We start from the raw sequence: 19,126 nt of genomic DNA on the forward strand, positions 1-19,126 counted from the left end.
CGAATAGCTTCTACGAGTTGTGCAAACTGTGCTCGTACAATGTCCCCCGTAAAACGGGCATACGTTGAAAGAGTGGCTGCCGCGCTAGCAGTCCGAGAGTCATGACAGGGGGATTTCCGATTATCAAGTTCCCCCGTTTTCAACCCCTTCATCCTTTAAATCCCTTTCAACTAAAACGGAAACGCGAGGCGAGTGGTATTATCCGGTGGATTAATGGGTTTGTAAAGGTAAATAACAAGACTAACCGATTCAACTGAACTACCCTAGTTTAATTAATCCCCTCCCGCCCACATTTTATCAAATCCTCCATTAAAACATCGTTCACCGCGGAGTAACAAATTGTCTGTCACGTTTGTTCGTTGTTTTCGTCGTTTTGTTCCCTGTATTTTTTAACTCGTTCAGACCTGATGCACGTCATAATGTACTTCTACACTAACACTAAAACTACCGAGCAGTTACATTGACTTTTTACAGTTTCTTTATAGAAACTTCATGAGTGCATTTACTGAGACTTTAATTGATTTATAATTCAGTTTGCATATTGCTAAATTAATTTCTTTAACACTGGGTTTACAGACACTTTATTTTATTGGTTTATTTTATTGTGCACTTTATTTTATTGGTCTTAAAACGTTTGACGTTCGTTCGTTTAGATTTTGGGAATTGGTTCAATGATTAGACAATGAAAATACAGATTTGTATTATTGCATCAATCAAAATCGACAGAAATATTTACTAAATAATGCTTGTACAATTCAATATGCGTCACACTGACGCGTTCCGTGAACCTAGTCTTAAATTCTCAGAGAAACATCTGTTATCTTTTTAACAATTGCAAAAAGAAGAAATCGGGAATGGGTCATGTTGACCCATCTGGAAGTTTTAGTGTTGAAACTGTAATAGGCAACTAATTGTCCATCTTTACTTTAGCTTATTTCTATCAGGAAAGTAGCATACTACCACTATTTTATTCGAAATAATATCGTTACTCATGGTGCATTAATTTGCGTCGTCGCAGTACATTAGTAAATAATAAGATGTGCGTCTGAAAGGGGAGGAAACGGAAGTTGTCACTGAAACGAATAAACAATGCTGGCTAACGTGAATGCTTGGAACAAAGGAGAACATACGAAAGACATGCGGCCAGGCAGCTTTATTTTATTTGCTTTTGGATCCAGAAGGGCAGGAAATTACAGAGAATATCGCAATGCGTGCGAAGGACTTTTGAATTCCTGCGAAATCTTTGACAGTCTTTCATGGAGAAGTTTAATTCATAAACGTGTTAATACGCTTTCGTTTAATTTTATCAAGAATAAAAATAGTTAGTCGTTATCATATGTATTTACTATTTCCATTAGAATTAGAAGCTGAATTGGGATTTATCCAGATTTTGTTAAAATTGTATTGTATTGTAGTACCATACCGAAGAATGTCGTTAATATTTAAGAGCTCCAGTTTGAAATGTTACTAATAGATATCACAAGTTTAGCACCGAAAGATTTCTATCTGACGTCAGAGAAGGAGTGCAGCGTCCCAATTTTCATCGAGTTTGAATATTCTATTACCGACCCGACGTATTCCAAACTTATACAACCCACCGTTTGTAATAACGATTCAGTAATGTGAAGTGCGTTAAGTGCAATAGTTAATTAACTCGGCTATCTAAACGGCGAGATACGTTTCAAAGACCTTAATGTTTCGCCTCTCGAAAAAAACTACCATTTTAATTTGCAGCAGCTTCAACTTGCATTATCCCGTTATTGTTCCAGTACAATGCCGTAGCAAAATTACGTCTACGCTTACGCGAGTAATTTCCTTTGATTGCTTAATTAAACAGAGGATGGATCTTTTTCTTCAATTGCAGCTATTTAACAAGAAAGAAACGTTTCGCGTATGGCGTTGCGTGTATTTAAAAGATATATAAAGGGTAGTAAGATATTATATAAATTAGCCATTAAACTACTAAAATAAAATTACAACAGCGTTTTGTTCTAAATTTATTAAAGAGTTTATTAGCTGAAATTTCACGAAGTATTATATTTCTCTCGAATTTTCCAGTAAATTCCATTTTTATCTTTTAACGCAATGTTTCATGCATGCGTTAGAACGCTTTTTCCTGTGCACGCATGACTGTCCTTGTGTAATAAATACCGTTGAACGTTTCCTTGAAGCATCTGCGCTCTTAAATTACATCGTGCTTTTTAATTTCAACAATGTGGTGTCTGCGGTTTATTCATATATTTCGAAGTCAATTACAGGGCAGATATAATGTTTGGTATGATGAAATTAAACCGTATTGCTGACCGTGTTGCAAAAGCAATTACGAAGTTTGCAGCTTGCCCAATTCCGTAATGCTTCATTATTATTTTCTCAGTTTATTTAAACAAAATCTGAAACACGTATTTTGATGATAGCAAACAGTCCTGTTACCAATTTGTCAATTTTATTAAACAGTCAATTATAAAACAAGTACACGTTATTTTAGTTATTTTTAAAACAAAATTGATGTTACCATTACTTTCGAAATTTCTTTCCTGGACTGTTTGTACCTACGAAACGTTCGATCACGGTTGGCTGAAAGATTCTTGCAGAACTCTCATGAAAAGTGTACTGGAAAATGTTTTCGTAGGCGATCCATCTTGTTCGATATTTTTTTCCGAACCAACGACCCAATTTTCGAGTAATTACTATGCGTTCAACTAATGTGAGCAATCAACCGTGCAAATAGAGCTCCGCTCGTATCCAGCACGTGATTCCTGTTATTTGTCATCGGGCTGCATCGACTGGGCCGCATCAGGACGATTCATTACCGCGCTGCATGCGCAAACGATATGCAAAAAAAGGATGAAGATGGCGTACCGGATGCGTCAACGGCCCCGTCCTTTTTCTTCGTTTTCAATGCTTTTACCATAACGGCGTGGCCACCGGAGGCCAACAAAAAAAAAAAGCCTTTAGGCGTCCGATATTTCTTTACGTGGCTGCTTGCTTCCGTCCTTGTTCAACGAAGTTGGTAGGTACTATCAGTTTCGATTGTAGTTTGACACTAGAGACATCGAATAGTCAAAGTAGCGTTCAAACTTTGAGTGATCATTAGTATCGTACAAGAACGTAAGAACATTTTTATAATTATGGAGATTACGAAATTAAGGATTAGACTCGATATTTTCAATCGTCTAGTAGTTATCATAAATTTACTTAATTGGGAAAAGTAGATCAGTGTTCAGATGATTAGGATTTAAACAATGCGTGTCTAGAAAGTAGATGTTCAATTTCTGCTATTATTTTGAAGATGGATCTTCAACTAGAAAAATCGTAAAGAATTTGTAAATTTACATTATAATTGTTAATTCAAATTGTATTTTTTGATAGTTCTGTACCTTTGTTTATCGAAATGAAAATCACGAAAATAGAAGATGAAATTACATCGAATCAAATAATTACAAACGGAAGAAATTTCTAATTGTGAATTAATTAAGTGGTAACGGACAATCACATATCATCTGTAGACAGAAACAGTAAAAGGATTCGATAACACTCTCGATGGAAGAATTCCTGGTACGTGCGCTATTAATCGCAATTTTAATTCAGTGCACAAACCGTTCCATTCATAGCGATCGTCGAAACCCGCGACACGTTCGTTGTATCCCCGATCTCGCCTTAAAGAAGGTGCCGCGATGAATCAAAATGGCGGGCCGGCGATCGAGTACGAATTCCGGATATCCTGTGCGCGTCATTGGTATCCCTATCGATAATTCGCGCGTGGCTCATAGACACGCACGCCGCGCGTTCGATCTCGAAATAATGGGGCTCCAATTAGTCGGAAATAGATGTTCCTTCTTCCGATCCTCGGGTGTATTGGGATGTTACATAATCAAAGAGTTTTAGTTAGACGGTGCTATGGCAATGCTCAGGGCGATCAGACAATCCGATATTTTGGGATTTGTTCCGATTTTTGTATGAATTTTCGAGGCTATTATAATATGCCGACTTTCAATTATTCATAATTTTGAGACTCCACTTATCATTAGACAGTTGATATTTTCGGTCTTTTAAAATTTTGAAACTTTAGAACTATAAAACTATAGAAATATAGAACTATAGAACTTTAGAATTTTAGAACTTTAGAACTTTAGAACTTTAGAACTTTAGAACTTTAGAACTTTAGAACTTTAGAACTTTAGAACTTTAGAACTTTAGAACTTTAGAACTTTAGAACTTTAGAACTTTAGAACTTTAGAACTTTAGAACTTTAGAACTTTAGAACTTTAGAACTTTGAAAATTGAAATGTTTCCATTGCACAAAGGTTCGTTTTCTCCTTAGCGCTTTCCCGGATTACTGCGATTCAATGTTTCAACATTGTTATCGCTCCGTATCATTCTACAGTTCTAGCAAAGAATATAGAGGTAACAGATTCCTCTCTTGCATATTCATAGCATACCTACATTATACAGGAAATACGTTTCACTTTTTTTTCGTCTTTTTCGTCTTCGCATATGCCCCGATTTTCAGTTGCGTTGGTTTGATCAAACAACATTGCGTACCGCGCCGCGGCGTTTCTTCTTTTTATTTCAATATTCGCCCCGAAACGGTATAATCTATTACCGTGTCAGGAAGTAATAGTTAACGATGGCGTACTTGGTACGCTGCCAAATTCACTTTCAAAGACACTCGCGCACCGGGATACTACGCGCTCGTCGCCATTTCTTTGACGCTCGAGCGGAACGTCCTTCGTTCTTTCGTCTTCGGACAAATCTAATCGACGGAAATTCTGGGAGAAGGACTCCTTGCACTTGCTTTTTGTGACAGTGGATTATTTAATCAATATGTGTTAGGAGTGCCAGAAAATTATCTATGACCTGGTTTTTGAAATTTTACGTTTATTTCGATAATGATGAAAAGCTTGTGGCGCTTGAATAATGTTTTCTCGCGTTCTTTATTGCTCTTCGTTATGTTTTAGAGAGAAAAATGAAGGAATATGTTTCATTTCAATTGTATTATAACTTTATTGGTGGAAGAGAATAAATACTGATAAATCGACCAAAGTGAACAGTGTTTAATGTTATTTGTATAAAACTTATGATTATGGTATCTTTATGATGTCATTTTTGCACTGTTGTATAAAGAAGGTGAAGTATTTTCTTATTACCAGATGAATTGCCAAATTTCATGCGAACTAAGAACCGACTAGCTTCAATTCTGTGTTTTAATTACGAAATATTGTCTGTTTTGCACAACGTCAACGAAAATATCCATGTAAACAAACAACTCGACTGTTTTGCTTTAAAAATAATCATTGCCTACAGAGAATTGGCTAAGTTCCTTGAATGCGACGGAAATACCCAATGTTTCTGCTTCCAATAATAAGCGTTCCGTATAATGAATTTTGCACTAACGACAAAGACCGTTTTGCATTGATCGAAGTCGAATTAGGGTCGTTTACTTCTCGATTTATTCACAAAACAAAGTACATTTATTTCGAACAATAAATTTTTTTGTAACATTTCTTTCCTATTCAAATTTTACAATTGAATCCACCAAAACGTAGGAAAAATATTCTGAATGAAATACTATCTACCAAAAGAGTTTCTATTTTTCTAACGGTATAAAAAAAAACTGTTCATTTAATTTCAGCGTCTGGAAATTGTTCTGTTCAGACGGGAAATAATCATGTATATGAATATCTGTTGTGTAGTCGGATTGCTTAGTGTCTCTTTAATGTTTTACGTAAGCAAAGGCAAAGTTTTGCTGAATCAGAATTACAGATGTCACGGGATAAACGAAATCTCGCCGGATGCAGTCGCGGATCGCGTAACGTAACAACATTTGATCTTGCGCTTTGACGATGAATAATGTTTCTTGTTTCTATTCCTAAATCCTTTTCGGCCAAGCTCTTTGGGTTACAGCGTTGCGTGCGTGCGAGGATATACGTCCTGCGCTCTCTATGTGGGCGTTGACACGATATGTTTTGATTAAAGGGAGACTCCTCAGAGCACGCTCTCGTTAAGCCCTTTTTATCACATAGAACTATAGAAGGGGCTTTGATACAGAACTGCGAGAACTATCACGGATGACAGTAATTTACTAATAATGATTACTGTCTGAATATCCTAGTGATATCAGAAAGTGGACAGTTACACGCAGTAATTAACCATGAAACACGGGTTATCAGAAATAAAAATATTATTTTTGTAGCTACAAAAAATTCTACAATATGCAAACGTGATAAAATTGTACTTACGAACATAGTGGAAACTGTATTTACCATCTTTAATAAAATATTGAGTATATCAGAATATGATTTTCTTGAAATTTTTTATACTGAGTCTAATTTATTATTTTTTATTTCTTTTAATTCACTTGTTGCTGTTAATCGAATAGTTTTTATTCTTTCATTGATTTGAATATTTTGTTATAGTTGTTTCTTAATATGTTATCAGATATCTCATATAAATAATAAACTCCTGATTGAATAAAATTTAAGAGTTATCATGGTATTTGATTTATTTTATTCACTTCCTAGTTTGCTGTGTTGTGATTTCAGGTATTCAATGCGTATAGTGCACAGAATACTAAGAAAAGCTATATCACACGATCACCGACAAATTCGTTCGGGTTTTCCATGTAATATAGATGGTGATGATGTTCAGATGAAGCCCGATACATCGGAATGCTATCCGCCAATTGTTCCTCTGCCAACGTCAAACGCTATATCGGTACGTGTCTAGCAACAAGTACTGTTTCCGCCTATGTGCAAATGTCTACGTGCCGACATTAAGATGAAGCCGATAGTTGCGCGGTATCGAATGCTAAATACTTTCGGGTTACTGCTCAAGGTTTGGCCAAAACTACTCATTAACCTCACCGAAGCATTGTTCACTGTACATTGACCTCGAAACGACAGATACTTATGACCCTGAGTTCTAACAAAGATAGAGTTCATAGAACTTACTATTTTTAACATATTAACATATAAAAATAAGGATTAAATAAGAACTTATTCAGCTCGTTAGGATTCCTACGAAGAGAGATACATGTTTCAATGAAAATATTTAATTTCTCTAATGAAAGTAGGCACAGAAGATTAAATTATCAATTGATAAATACATTCTTATCGAATTAGATTATGGGAAGAGAAACTAACAAAAAATTAAAAGCCTTGAACTTGAAATAAAAATTACAAATAGTTAATGTGAACCATGTAATAATAAAATTATTAAACAATCAAATACAGTGATTAAGTAAACCACTCAAATGAAATAATTACATAATATTGCATCACTTTACTATGAAAAGTATTTAGCGACTGAATAAACCCTCAAATAAGGGTGAAACAAAAACAACAATTGTGTTTTGGTTTTCACCGATGAAACGCAATCTAACAGCAAATCTTTTCGAACGAGGTCTTCCATTATTAATACACCGTGTATGTTATGGCACTACCGGCACCATTAATCTTGTAACAAGCTTCCCTCAGCTTACGTGTACGCGGTATCACGCGGCAGCATGTAAGTGCTCGCAGGCTTAGTTCCATTCTCTTCTTCACGCATACGTTAAGCGCCCCACCACCGCTGGTCCTAAGTAATCCGTCCCCATTGCAAAGTACTTTTCGCTAAAATAGATTTCCAGCGTATCAGAGACACTTCCGAAACAGAAATCTATCAGAAGTGTCACCTGTCGCCTCCCACGACACAGAATGATCAAGGATCAAAAGAAAATTAATTACACTCTTAATTACGCGTTTCATAATAAAATTTTGAACGATATAAATTAGTTCTTTCGGAGAAATAATTAACCAATTGCCTTGTAACAACGTGTCAGACTCGTGGTGAAGATTTTCAACGTGATTTAACAAACATAAATATTACGTGATTCATTCAAATTCAATGTAAATATTATTCTTCTGTAATAAATTATTATATTTGAGAGCAAAAATAGACATAGAAAGAATATGCCTACAATGTTTCTTTTTCCAATAAATTATTAATGACGAAGTAAGTAGTCGTATCGATTAGAATCAAGAAAGAAATCACAAGGTAAGGGTTTACGTTAGATTTAGATATAGATATTTTATAGAGTTTCTTAGATATTTGAAGTATCAATGTTTAAATATAATTAAAAGTAACGTTTTAAGTATTATATAGAATAGAACAACACTATGTCGCACTGTATAATACTATGTATGGCAACACAGTGTAAATACCTCGTCCATACGAATGCAAAGAAAACATGAACAGAAAGGATAAACAATAATCACGAAGTAAAGTAATAAGGGTTCTCCTGGCATGAGGTCTAGGACTAAAACCCGGACAATAATAACCCAAGTAATAACTACACAGGAAGTGGCTTTCAACGCTAATAATGTCAATTATATTCCTTATATCCTTCTCCTAACGTTCAACATTGAGGAGGTCGTAGAAGGACGTGTTTTAAGAACGTCGGGATTCCTCGAAAACATCCTGTATGGTCCTGAGAAGATTAATAAAATAGATTCCTACTGAGGCCATTACATAAAATGTTTCTGTTCCATTAGAGTTTGTCCGATCTAATAACACGGCTCGAAAAGAGAGCTAAAAGGGCGCTAATTATTTCAAGCGTCCGCAGCGCTTCAGGGCGAATTAAACGATCACATCCGGTTAAGGGGGCAAAAAAACGGAAGACAACGGTAATGAGATTATATCTGGTAGAGCAGCGATGAGTTGCGGCGAAGCTTTTCGCTGATTTCCGTGAGACTTCCTGACCGAAGGCGCGACACTAATCTCTTTGGCTGAAAGCCCGCCGTAAGGACCAACACAGGGAGGAGGCTGTCCGCTGTACAACCGACATCCATTGCGACGTCTGCCCAAAATTATCCGGCAGCTTTCCCGTAATCAACTCTCTCGACTCTACTTTCACAATAATTATTTTCGGCTCGTTGCTTGTCGTCCGCCCCGTCTCACAACGCCCGGATCGCGCGGGATCCAGCCGGATATTAAATATTTGGGGAATATTCCCGTGGAACTGCCGGAACTTCCAGGAATCGCTGAGTTAGCTCGGCCAACGGCTGGCAGGATAATCCAGTTTTTCATGGCTTATTTAATCAACGGGACACGATTCCACGAATCGTTTCACGAAATTTCCGCGACGCTGATCATTTTAGCGGCACCTCTGTTGGAGGCGTTCCATGCAGACACGAGATGAAGATTATTGTGCACGCGGATCATAGATGTTTCCGGAAATCCCCACTTCTCTGTATTCAAATTTTCTATTTGTACATAGTAAACAAAATTGTATAGTAAATATAAATTTTTCGCTACTTAATACGTTGACTGTCATGTCACCAGAATGCGGGTAATAGTATCTTTTACATAAATTTAAACATTAATTTTCTTGGTGACGTATCGAACGAACTAAATTCTGTTATATGTATTAAATATAGAAAGAACAGTAGAGCAATGGTTATAAAGAATTTTGACTTTTTAGTTTTATTAAGAAAATTGTTTCGATTGTGTGGGAGTTTTGGTGAGTGTTTATTTTCCAGTCAACGTGTTAACAGGGAACTTTTCAATTTCCGATGCAAATCTATCGATAATCTTTTCCCTAAAGACAAACTATAATTATATTGTATTAGAATTACCAATTCTTCCTCTGGATTTTACAATGCAATCGTAAGCTTATCAAACTTATGCAAAACTCGGATAGATTTTTTTCCTACCTTGTGTACTCCGTTCCTTCCTCCTACGCCGAGGCCTCTTCTTCTGCACTTTCTCCGCGTAGTTGGAGGACGACGAGTCGTCGAATCCCGGTGTCTCGGTCCTTTCCTGCACTTTTCTTGTCTCCTCCTGCCGTTTCTTCAACAGCTCGTACACCCTCTTGAAATAATCCCTGGCGATGTCCTCGTTCGATTTATTGGTCAGCAAGCCCTCGTTCAAACTATCAACCAATCCCTCAGCCGGCTCCCCCTTCGAATCGCTCTCGTCCCCCGACCCTTCAGGGTCTTCGCTGCCGTCTACGATCTTAAACGTATCGCTTTTCTTCACGTTCGACCGCATGTACAGCTCCCGGTAATCCTTGAAAGCCTCTTTCGGGATCGTATTGTAGCCACAGTCGGGCGAGTTCATGGCGTTCTCAGTAGCGTCCCGGCTCTTCACAAGAATTTTCGCGATCGTCGGGTTGCCAGTGCCGTCAGTGTCTCGATCGATAACCAAATAATTCTCCTGAAGGCTAGTACTTGGTCTGTCGTTCGAGGAATCCTTACGCGCTGCATCCTTAGGGTCCCCTTTCCCCTGGGAGTCCTTCGAGATTTCGCCATTGTCGGCTTCCAGCAAAGGATTTACGCAGTTCCGCGAGTTTTGGCAGACCTTGCAGTCCCTGAAGGAACACATGCCCGGCTGCAGGTCCTTCCACCTGGGCTTGCTCATGAAATCTTCTTCTTTCACCTCCTTCTCAGATTCCCGTTGCAGTCTACTCAACTTCTTCCTTTCTTTGTACTCTCGCCAGGACTTGTCTACATTGTCCTGGCTTCTGATCCGCCTCGGCGGATTCTCGTGATCCTGCTCCGAGTCAAAACTGCTGCCAGCACGACCCAGCAACACGTCGCTCTTCGTCTTGCGGTAAAGTTTTCGCTTCTCTGAACCGGATGATTCTCTGGACTGAAGTTTTGGCCGGTGACTCAAATCTGCGGTCTCCGAGCTCCTTACTTCGCTTATCGACCGACGGTAAACCTTCTGCTTCAATGAATCCTCCGCGCTCCCCTTCCAACTCCTCGATCTCTCTCTTTCCGACTGCTTGCCAGATATTTGCTTGTCCTTTTGCAACGTCTCCGGGTCGAACCTGACGATGCTCGTCTCGCTGCGTACCTTCCTAGCGCGATAACCCTTAGGCTGTTCGTTGCGCCTGCACTCGGAGTATCTTTTCTGGATCTCGTCTTTAGCTTCCAGTGATCCGTTCAATCGACCCGAGCTACTTGATCGCTCCTGCGCCATCTTCTGCTGCAGCTTTCTCTGCAGGAACGCTTTAACTTTTCTCAATTCTTCGTTCTTGATACTGTTCTTGCGCTGTAACTCCCATTTACCCGATCTCCCTTCGTTCAATGGATCATTCCTAGGAAGACTATCTTGTGCTTCATTACTCTGATCACCGGTAGCTTTAACGATAGGTTCTTCTTCCCTGATCGCGTCTCGAAGTCGCTTCAAACCATCCTTGATTCTCTGATCCCGCGAATCTTCTTTGATCGATGATTCAGTTCTACCTCTTGCGTCTTCGTTGATCGAAGATTCCGTCTTCTCTCCTGTTTCTTCCTCTTCCACATGAATTAATCGCGGCAGCGTCTCACTCTGGCTCCTCAAGTACGCCTTCATCTTCTTACATCTCTCTTTAGCAATTTCCTCCGGTCGCTTGCCCAAAGTGCTTTTCGTTCGGAGATCGTCTATGATCTGTTGCCGAAGGTAATCGCCCAGCGAGTACCTCTTAGACATTACTCTCCCTTGTTCGTTCTGCTGCGTGGCCGTCTCTGGACCGCCGGAATGTCTTTTCCTCCCCCGTTTCTCCTTCTCCTTCACAGTTACCTCGCTCTTCGACTTCCGGGGTCTGAAACCGAACTCGCAGCCACCGAACTTCGTGCTGAATCCGTCCATATTTCGGTTGCCTTGCAACGGAACCACCGAGTTCGACGCTGAGGAGCTGGAGAAGGACGACGAAGCAGTTGGCGTCTGCTCCGATGGTGGAAACTCCTCGTGCGACTTAAGTCCATCTCGAAACGAGCCTCTCGCCCTCTGCGCGGTTCTGCCTGTTGTTTCCACGAGCAAGCGGCCATTTTTGTCCAGCAGCTGGATCACCGGAAGCGTATCCGCTGATGTAGTCAATTCCCATTCCCAGTGCAGCGGCTTGTCTAATTTCAGCCTGATGATTGGCTCCCCGGCTTCGTTCGGTGAGGATGTATCCGGATTAATCGGCGTGGCTGTTATTGTCGGGTGGGTGTTCTTCATGTTTGCAAGATTTTCGATTTGAACTTCGATCAAATAATCCTGCTGTGAGTTTGTTTCAAATTGGAAATACTATATTCGTCGAAGTTTTAGGTTTTTTCTTCTCCGATTGTTGGAATTATATTTATACGAGGAATTGCTTTCGAAATTTTCTTTCTTAAATTGTTGGAACTAAAAAAATTTATATATGAAACTTGAGAAAATGTGATTTTATAATTTTTGGAATTTGTGAATCGACTGTTTTAAATACTTAGTGTTTGCAGTGTAAAGATGTCTTTGCAGCACTGACGTCTTCGATCGACTGCCTCGCTATTGTCGCGTAGACAGATTAAATCTAAGTTTAGTGTGCTTCTCGAAAACAATAAATAGGAGAATTTTGGCTCATGTTCTACGTTCACCGTTATTTATTGTTTGGGTTCAATTATCACTATCTTGATGGACGAATGAAATTTTTCGTTTTGTGATCGGTGTTCGGTTATTATCTTGTCAAAGACGTAAGATTGTAAGTGATTCTATAACGACTCCACTGATACTTTCGCGACATCGGAATCCACTTATTCAAACATTCACGCGAATTTAAACGGACACATTGCGGAAACGGAAGTATTTTCCAGCGGGTCGTCAATATTAATGCATTCACTTCACATTCGTGTCGATAATATTCCTCTTCAGTTCGATACACGAGTTTCCGCAGACTGGCAAATAATTTACAACCGAACGGAAATATTTTCATTGTACGAGGATGATCAATTATTTCATATTAACCGCGCGAATAACACCAAATTCTCAATAACTTTCAATCAAACTAAAGCGCACCTCTTCAAATCCGTGACGCCAGACTTGAATATAAAACAACCACTTTGTGTCAATGTCTATTCTGCTGTAAAATAATTACACCGAGTTCAAAATCTCTACGAGTGGCAAAGGATCTTTTCGATATCTCGTTGCGATCATTTGTTCTTCCAGTTGTTTTCTTTGACACGTTCAGTGTGAGATCAATAAGTCTATTAAACAATAGATATTCTTCAGTGATCAAGTGAATGTGATTAGTACCACTTCTCAAATGATTTCAAATTTTAATATTAAAATACTTATTTAGTTTCTTATATACATAATATCACCAATTTCTTGTATTTCTTCTATTGCGATAAATACTTTGTAAAATAAACAACTTATATATCATACAAACAATTCAATACATGATTACATTAAACATAATAATCAACACACTTTCATAAACAGTAGATTTCCAACCATAATAAAACCGAATAAAAATGAAGAAAATTTTGAAATGAACATTTTTAAAACCCTACACTGAACGTGTCAATCAAACACACGCTTCTGTGTTCGCCAATGGTAGCCTGTTCACGTTTCGTTCCGCCATTTTGTCTCGACTGCTTCAACTAGGAAATGGATGGTCGACAGTCGCGCGAAACACTGAATCGAGGATCATTCTTCGATGGGAACGAATGAATATTACATCGTTTACGTAACGGCGGCCTCAGACGTTTGGCAGCCTGTCAGAATCGAGGTAGTTCGACTTTGGAATGCCTCCGAAACGGCCCGACCGTTTCGCGGTCACTTTTCGCGAATTCACGCGCGAGCTTCGCCCCTTCGCCGCATTCTCGCATACGGAATAAGAGGTATTGGCAGGTGTTCCAGGTTTCCATCGGAACGGAGGTACGCGGACATGCACGGGGAAAGATACATTCGTCTGAATTGATTCCAAAGCCACCGAAACGCGATTGGAAAAGGTGGGTAGGGAAATGGTTGGGTAACCGACCCTCTGAATCATTAATAGAATTGGCAAAATAACTTTCTCTGTGCCGCGTTCCGTGTGCCGTTACTCCGTCGGTAAAACATTCCCCGTCGATTTGAACGAAATAGTATCGTATTGGAACGCAGCTGTGTTATTTTTTTCTCTTCAAAAATTGGTTTCTCGACGTTACGGTTGAAATATCTGCTACACTTTTAGCAGAAATAGATCTGTACTTTTTCAATTGCGTGGGATATGAAAACTAGGATTCATCGATAAATATTTACAACAATAAAAGAAAGTAATGCGTATATATTATTCGATTTGGAAAATATCAATGAACCTTTATGTAGTTCGTAGAGGGGCATTTCAAACATGGAAACGAGGTTATTCAAGAAGCATTAGATGTCTCATAATTGTTAAAATTTTATTTGAGACAGTTGCTAGTGTCATCAACATTTCCGAAGATTATACGTGAGAGTCTGCTGAAATGATATTTTCGTACTTCGGAATGAATATACCAGCGATTTGAAGTCGCAGGAAGCTGAAGGAAGAGGACCGCAGAAGAAGATGAATAATGTAAAGGGACTGTTCCCGAAAAAGAATGACGTCCCCGCGAGATTTGACCAAGTTCTCCACTGTGGGATCACAAATCACAGAACTCTCCGAGCTGTCCTGGTTTCGATTGGGCTTGGACACGACCGCCTCGCGAGCGACTGTATCTGTACGCATCTCAAAATATCTCGGAAGACATAGCTCGGGGAATACCGAAATGAAAAAACCGGCTACCATAGACATCCGCGAGGTTCGACGAATCGATTCGCCGGTAACGGGCGAGACGCGTTCGCACAGGTTTCGTAAACGCTGTTTTGTCCGACAAAAATTCGACGGGAACCGAATTTCACTGGCGTCAGCGTTAACCGCAACAGCATTCCTTTCTTACACACTGTCGTTCCTTAAACGTGCAAATGTTTGCAACGATAATAATGTTCGTGGAAATAATATCAGCATGTAAACAAAATTTGTAATAAATTTGAACTAAAATGTTATCAAGATTTCAGAGTTGGATACGTGCTGTTGTAAAAAGGAAAGGGGTTAACAAGATCGTTTCTATTCCTTTTAATGAGAATATAACAATACTGAAGTAAACAGTCAAGAGAACAGGTGCTTCAAGCTTTAACCCTACAGGGGCTGTCGGAACAATGTATCCCAAGTTAAATTTTTCGAAAGCTGCTGGTGTATTTGCTCTCCAATATAACTGTTTGCCCGGAGTCCTATCTTTTCAGTTTTATTTCTCTTCTGTAAACACTGACACCTCATGGGACTCATAATATAATTCCACAGTACTTTATCTCGTTTCGAAACTAATCATTGCGTCCTTTGTTAAGAAGAATACATATTAAGAAGGGTCAAATTAGAATACATAATAAAAAGCGTTGAATGGTGCGATTTCAACGACTGACGTCAATAGTTGATCATCGTAGAGCTTTACTCATAGAACTGACTCTAAAAGGACTAAACTATTTTTCTACGTACGTAATCGTAGACTTGGAACATTGCTTCTTCAGACCTACCATTTTTCCTCAATCAAAATCAATGATTAAATTCCAGTTCGAGACACACGAACAACAAGCAATTTTTAGAAACTATTTCGATCAAGAGAAATGACATATTTCAATTTTACAATTAATACACTCGAAAAGCTACCCCTTTAGGCTTTCCAGCGTCAACGTCGATCAAGCCTGTCACGAATGAACGTTTCCGAATTCGTGTTGGTCAAAACAGAGTTGTCGAAGCCTGTGTCGCTGATGTCAATGCAACCCGTCGAACGTCACAGAGCGTAGCGAGAGCAGCGAGATCGATCCTGAGACCCGTGTAGATCCGATCCGCGATCGAAGGACGCACCTCCGCGTTCCGGGCTGCGCGAATACGGTTCGCGGACGAGTCGTTCGATCGGTCGATCGATCGTTAATCGGTGTGCAGCATCGTCAATCGTATGACGCGCGTGCGAGCCAGCCGCGGATCCACTGAGGGCGTCGCGCGCGGTTGCTTGACGGCACCGGCATGTAAACCACCACGGTGGCGTCATACCGATCCGAAAATAAATCCCGCGGGATCCAATGGGTAAGTCGCAAGAATGCTGGCACGTGGATTGTGTCACGAATATCATTTGCCGGCCACGGTCCCATATGTTTGCCCTTCCACCGAACCAGGTACAGCACCTTTCACGTTTTGGCTAACTATCCACAAGCTAAAAGTGCGGAAGAGCAAGGGGAAGCGTCCACTCGCGATGATTGGTTCGTTTTCGTTTCATTTGCAATGCTAATTTTCTATTCTTTAATACGGTTACATGTCACCAATAAAAACTAGACACAAAACATAGCTAAAGATCCCTCCTGCCTTTGTACCATCCCCTAAGTCTTACAGTCTAAGATGCCTTAAGTTTCCCATACGCATTGAAACTTGCGGCGATGCAGGCATCATTATAAGTGATAGGTTGAAGTCTTTCAAGCTTTCATTATAGGTGTTGCACCCAAACAACAACTGGAAAAGGTTCAAACCTATCGCTTGTAGCGATGCCTACGTCGCCGCAAGTTTCAACGTGAATGGGAGCCTTTAGAGGCACCAAGTCGTAGATGAACAGTAGGCACATGTTCGATCAACACATAAAGAGATTTTTGTGGTCATTCTATACCATTTTGACTTCCATATCACTCAGATTTAAGCGAATCTTCAAAATGAATTTGTGGTTATTTGATTTAATTATTTCACTGACACATCAGACATATCAGACCTTTAATACCGAAAGTTTGTATCGATCGCAATTCAATTTATTAAGTCGTTATTGTATTAGTTGGGCAGTTATATTCTATCACAAATGATATTGTGCGTATCGCATCATTGATTAAATGAAATTGAAACAGTGTAATAAGTTAAGTTATTCCCACGGTCAGAGCGAAGACGTGCCTCAAGGGTAGCTGATTTTACAAGTGTAGCTTTGCCGTTTAAAGGATTTGCATCATTAATGGCAAGCGTTTAACTCGCATGGCCGGAAGTTTCGTGGCAAGTTTTATCAGCAGTTTCATTAGAAGTTTCTCGCTGTATATAACACGGAACTTGACGTGCCAATATAGGGCCGCGCCAGAGGTGTTCCATGTATTCAAGTCGCGACAACATTGTTTGCCAAGACAAAGCCGCGCGTAGCCATCGTGGATCAATGGCCTATTGAAAATTTGTTTACATTCGATCACGGTGAACCACGAGCTGCATACACGTGCAGGTGCACACATGCGCCACGTCTTTATGCGGGAGTAAGGCATGCAATTTATCGCGTCGCGCGTCGTCGTTCATCAGCTTCCGTTCGCTGGAAGATGATGTTATTTGGATGTTCGGCTGTTGACTTGACTTCCCACGGACTACGAACAAGCGTCAAGTTCCTTGATCTTAATACTATTACACAATGGTAAAAACCAAAAAAAAGAATGAAGAAAATAAAAAGAAATATTTTAACATAGAAATTTTGATTCCAAACTTTCCCGAATTTGTATGGTTTTGACAGTTTAAATTTTGTCTTCGTATGTTATTTTACGAATTTTGAAATTTGACGTTTAAATTAAAATATATAGGACCATTTTTCAAATAAGTTCTTGATATAACGAGAAATTTCAATTACGATTGATATTTTTTTTTGGTTAAACTCCGAAACCACTTGCGTGGAAGTATTCGTACACGACTGCGCCCCGAATTTTATTTCTTCGTGAATTTTACACCCTGTCAAGTGCACGTGACGAATTTCTACCGAACTATGTAAGCCCAATTTTCGCAGGACTTCGATTTTCGAACTTTTCGCCTACGGCTGAATTTGTGGTAACGTTGCGGTATTAAAAGTTCACAGAATAGTGAAGAATTTCACTGATACTAATTGAAACGAGTTACTATGTTGAAATGTTCCTTTAAAATAGTGAGAATACTATTTTTTGCTGAATGAGTTATTGAGAAGGAGGTCTAACAGTTATTTCAGTCAAAATCCCATTAATCAAGACGTATTATTAGAGCGTAAGGTTACAGCTAATCTGTTCCTAAATTTAGGAAGAATTACACGCTTAAAGAGTCATTTTATCGATAGCAGTGGTCCGTTAATAGATGTTCCATTTACGCAACATTTATGCACTAGCTGAGTCAGGATGTAGATACGTAATTGCCAAAAATTTCCGCTCTGACATAGATCCCCTCGTTACTCATCTACACTGATTACGTAACAAAAATGCTTGTCCTTGAAGAAAGAAGATACGCGGTGAAATACATTTCACGCTAAGTTCTTGCAAACATTGTAAACACGAATGTTGCAATTACGACTTCGACGCTGTACGCGCACGGTTCTCCCGGCACAGTATCAAACCAGAGAAAACATTTTCCACCATCTGCAATAACAAAACATAAATAAAGATTTCTTGGAATGGTATGGTAGCGAAATATACGTAGGTTTTCCTACAATTAAAAGCATTATGTATGATAATAGTTATTACTATGTTTTATTAATATAGTAATTATATTAGTATTATTATATTAATAATTACCAGTAAGAAGTTTAAAATAATTCGTAGTTGTGTTCAACCTTTTAAACCAACCAGTGGAAATTCAGTTTAGTTTTTCAAGACTGTTAATATTAGTATCTGTAGCGTCTGTATACTCAGATATAAAACCTCCTCGCAGTTTTCTCGTTGCTTTTACGTTTCGAATTGCTGCTGAGAACGTTTCTCTCGTTGGAAGAAGATACACCCGAAGAAATATAGAAGTAATTGGAATGAGAATTTCCCTTCAAACACGGAAATTGTTTTCGTTTTTTAATTTAAGCTCCCTCTTGTTTCCACGGATATATTTTATTAGATTCTTCGCCTCCGCATTAAACCTTTCCTTTGACGTCCTAAAGTTTTTGTGCCTTCAGTAATTTAAGAAGAACGAAACGAAAATTGATTTCAGAAATTTATTTAGTAATTTCGAATGTTATTCGCTCAAATATTAATACAGAAATGAAATATTATTGTTACAATGTTGTTTTTTAAAAATCAAATAAGTTGTCAATAAATTCTCAATTTCAATTGATTTTCAATAATTCCAGGGTTAGTTAAAAATGGATTTTCTAGATTTTCCCTTGTTCTCCTGCGACGAATAGGTGTCAAATGAAACACAAAACCTGTTTATAGCATATAAAATAATAATTTATTCAGCATTTAGCGGATATATAAACGTTCACTGCAATGCGGGGCAACATTTATTCCGAAATGAACATGAATACTCCAAAATAGTGATCAAGTCCATATCGAAAGACAAATGAAAAACGCTACTTGCTAAATGTGTCTAAATTAATTTTTTCTTTACAATATTTTTTTTGAAGTACCTATTTAACAT

The 19,126-nt window shown here is 38.8% G+C and overlaps 2 protein-coding genes across 7 annotated transcripts in view; both read right to left on the reverse strand.

The window, feature by feature from the left end:
• Positions 1-15,763, reverse strand: part of LOC116427857 (uncharacterized) — a 165,027-nt gene extending 149,264 nt beyond the window's left edge. Inside the window, exons 1-3 of one of the 6 annotated variants that reach the window (XM_076370786.1) lie at positions 15,623-15,763; positions 12,212-12,841; positions 9,693-12,132 (exon numbers count right to left, since the gene is read on the reverse strand). In XM_076370786.1, coding sequence (XP_076226901.1) covers positions 9,693-11,964 — 2,272 coding nt within the window. In that variant the 5' untranslated portion in view covers positions 11,965-12,132; positions 12,212-12,841; positions 15,623-15,763. Of the gene's footprint in view, positions 1-9,692; positions 12,842-13,274; positions 13,479-15,622 lie in introns of those variants that run through there. The other 5 variants (XM_076370789.1, XM_076370790.1, XM_076370787.1 and 2 more) reach the window with 5 other exon arrangements.
• A 3,017-nt stretch (positions 15,764-18,780) lies between these two features.
• The window catches only part of LOC116427851 (uncharacterized), a 130,064-nt gene continuing 129,718 nt past the window's right edge, over positions 18,781-19,126 (reverse strand). Inside the window, exon 4 of the mRNA XM_031978657.2 lies at positions 18,781-18,911. Coding sequence (XP_031834517.2) covers positions 18,796-18,911 — 116 coding nt within the window. The 3' untranslated portion in view covers positions 18,781-18,795. The remainder of the gene's footprint in view (positions 18,912-19,126) is intronic.

This window comes from Nomia melanderi, chromosome 9, assembly GCF_051020985.1.
Source record: "Nomia melanderi isolate GNS246 chromosome 9, iyNomMela1, whole genome shotgun sequence".
Classification (NCBI taxonomy): Eukaryota; Metazoa; Arthropoda; class Insecta; order Hymenoptera; family Halictidae; genus Nomia; species Nomia melanderi.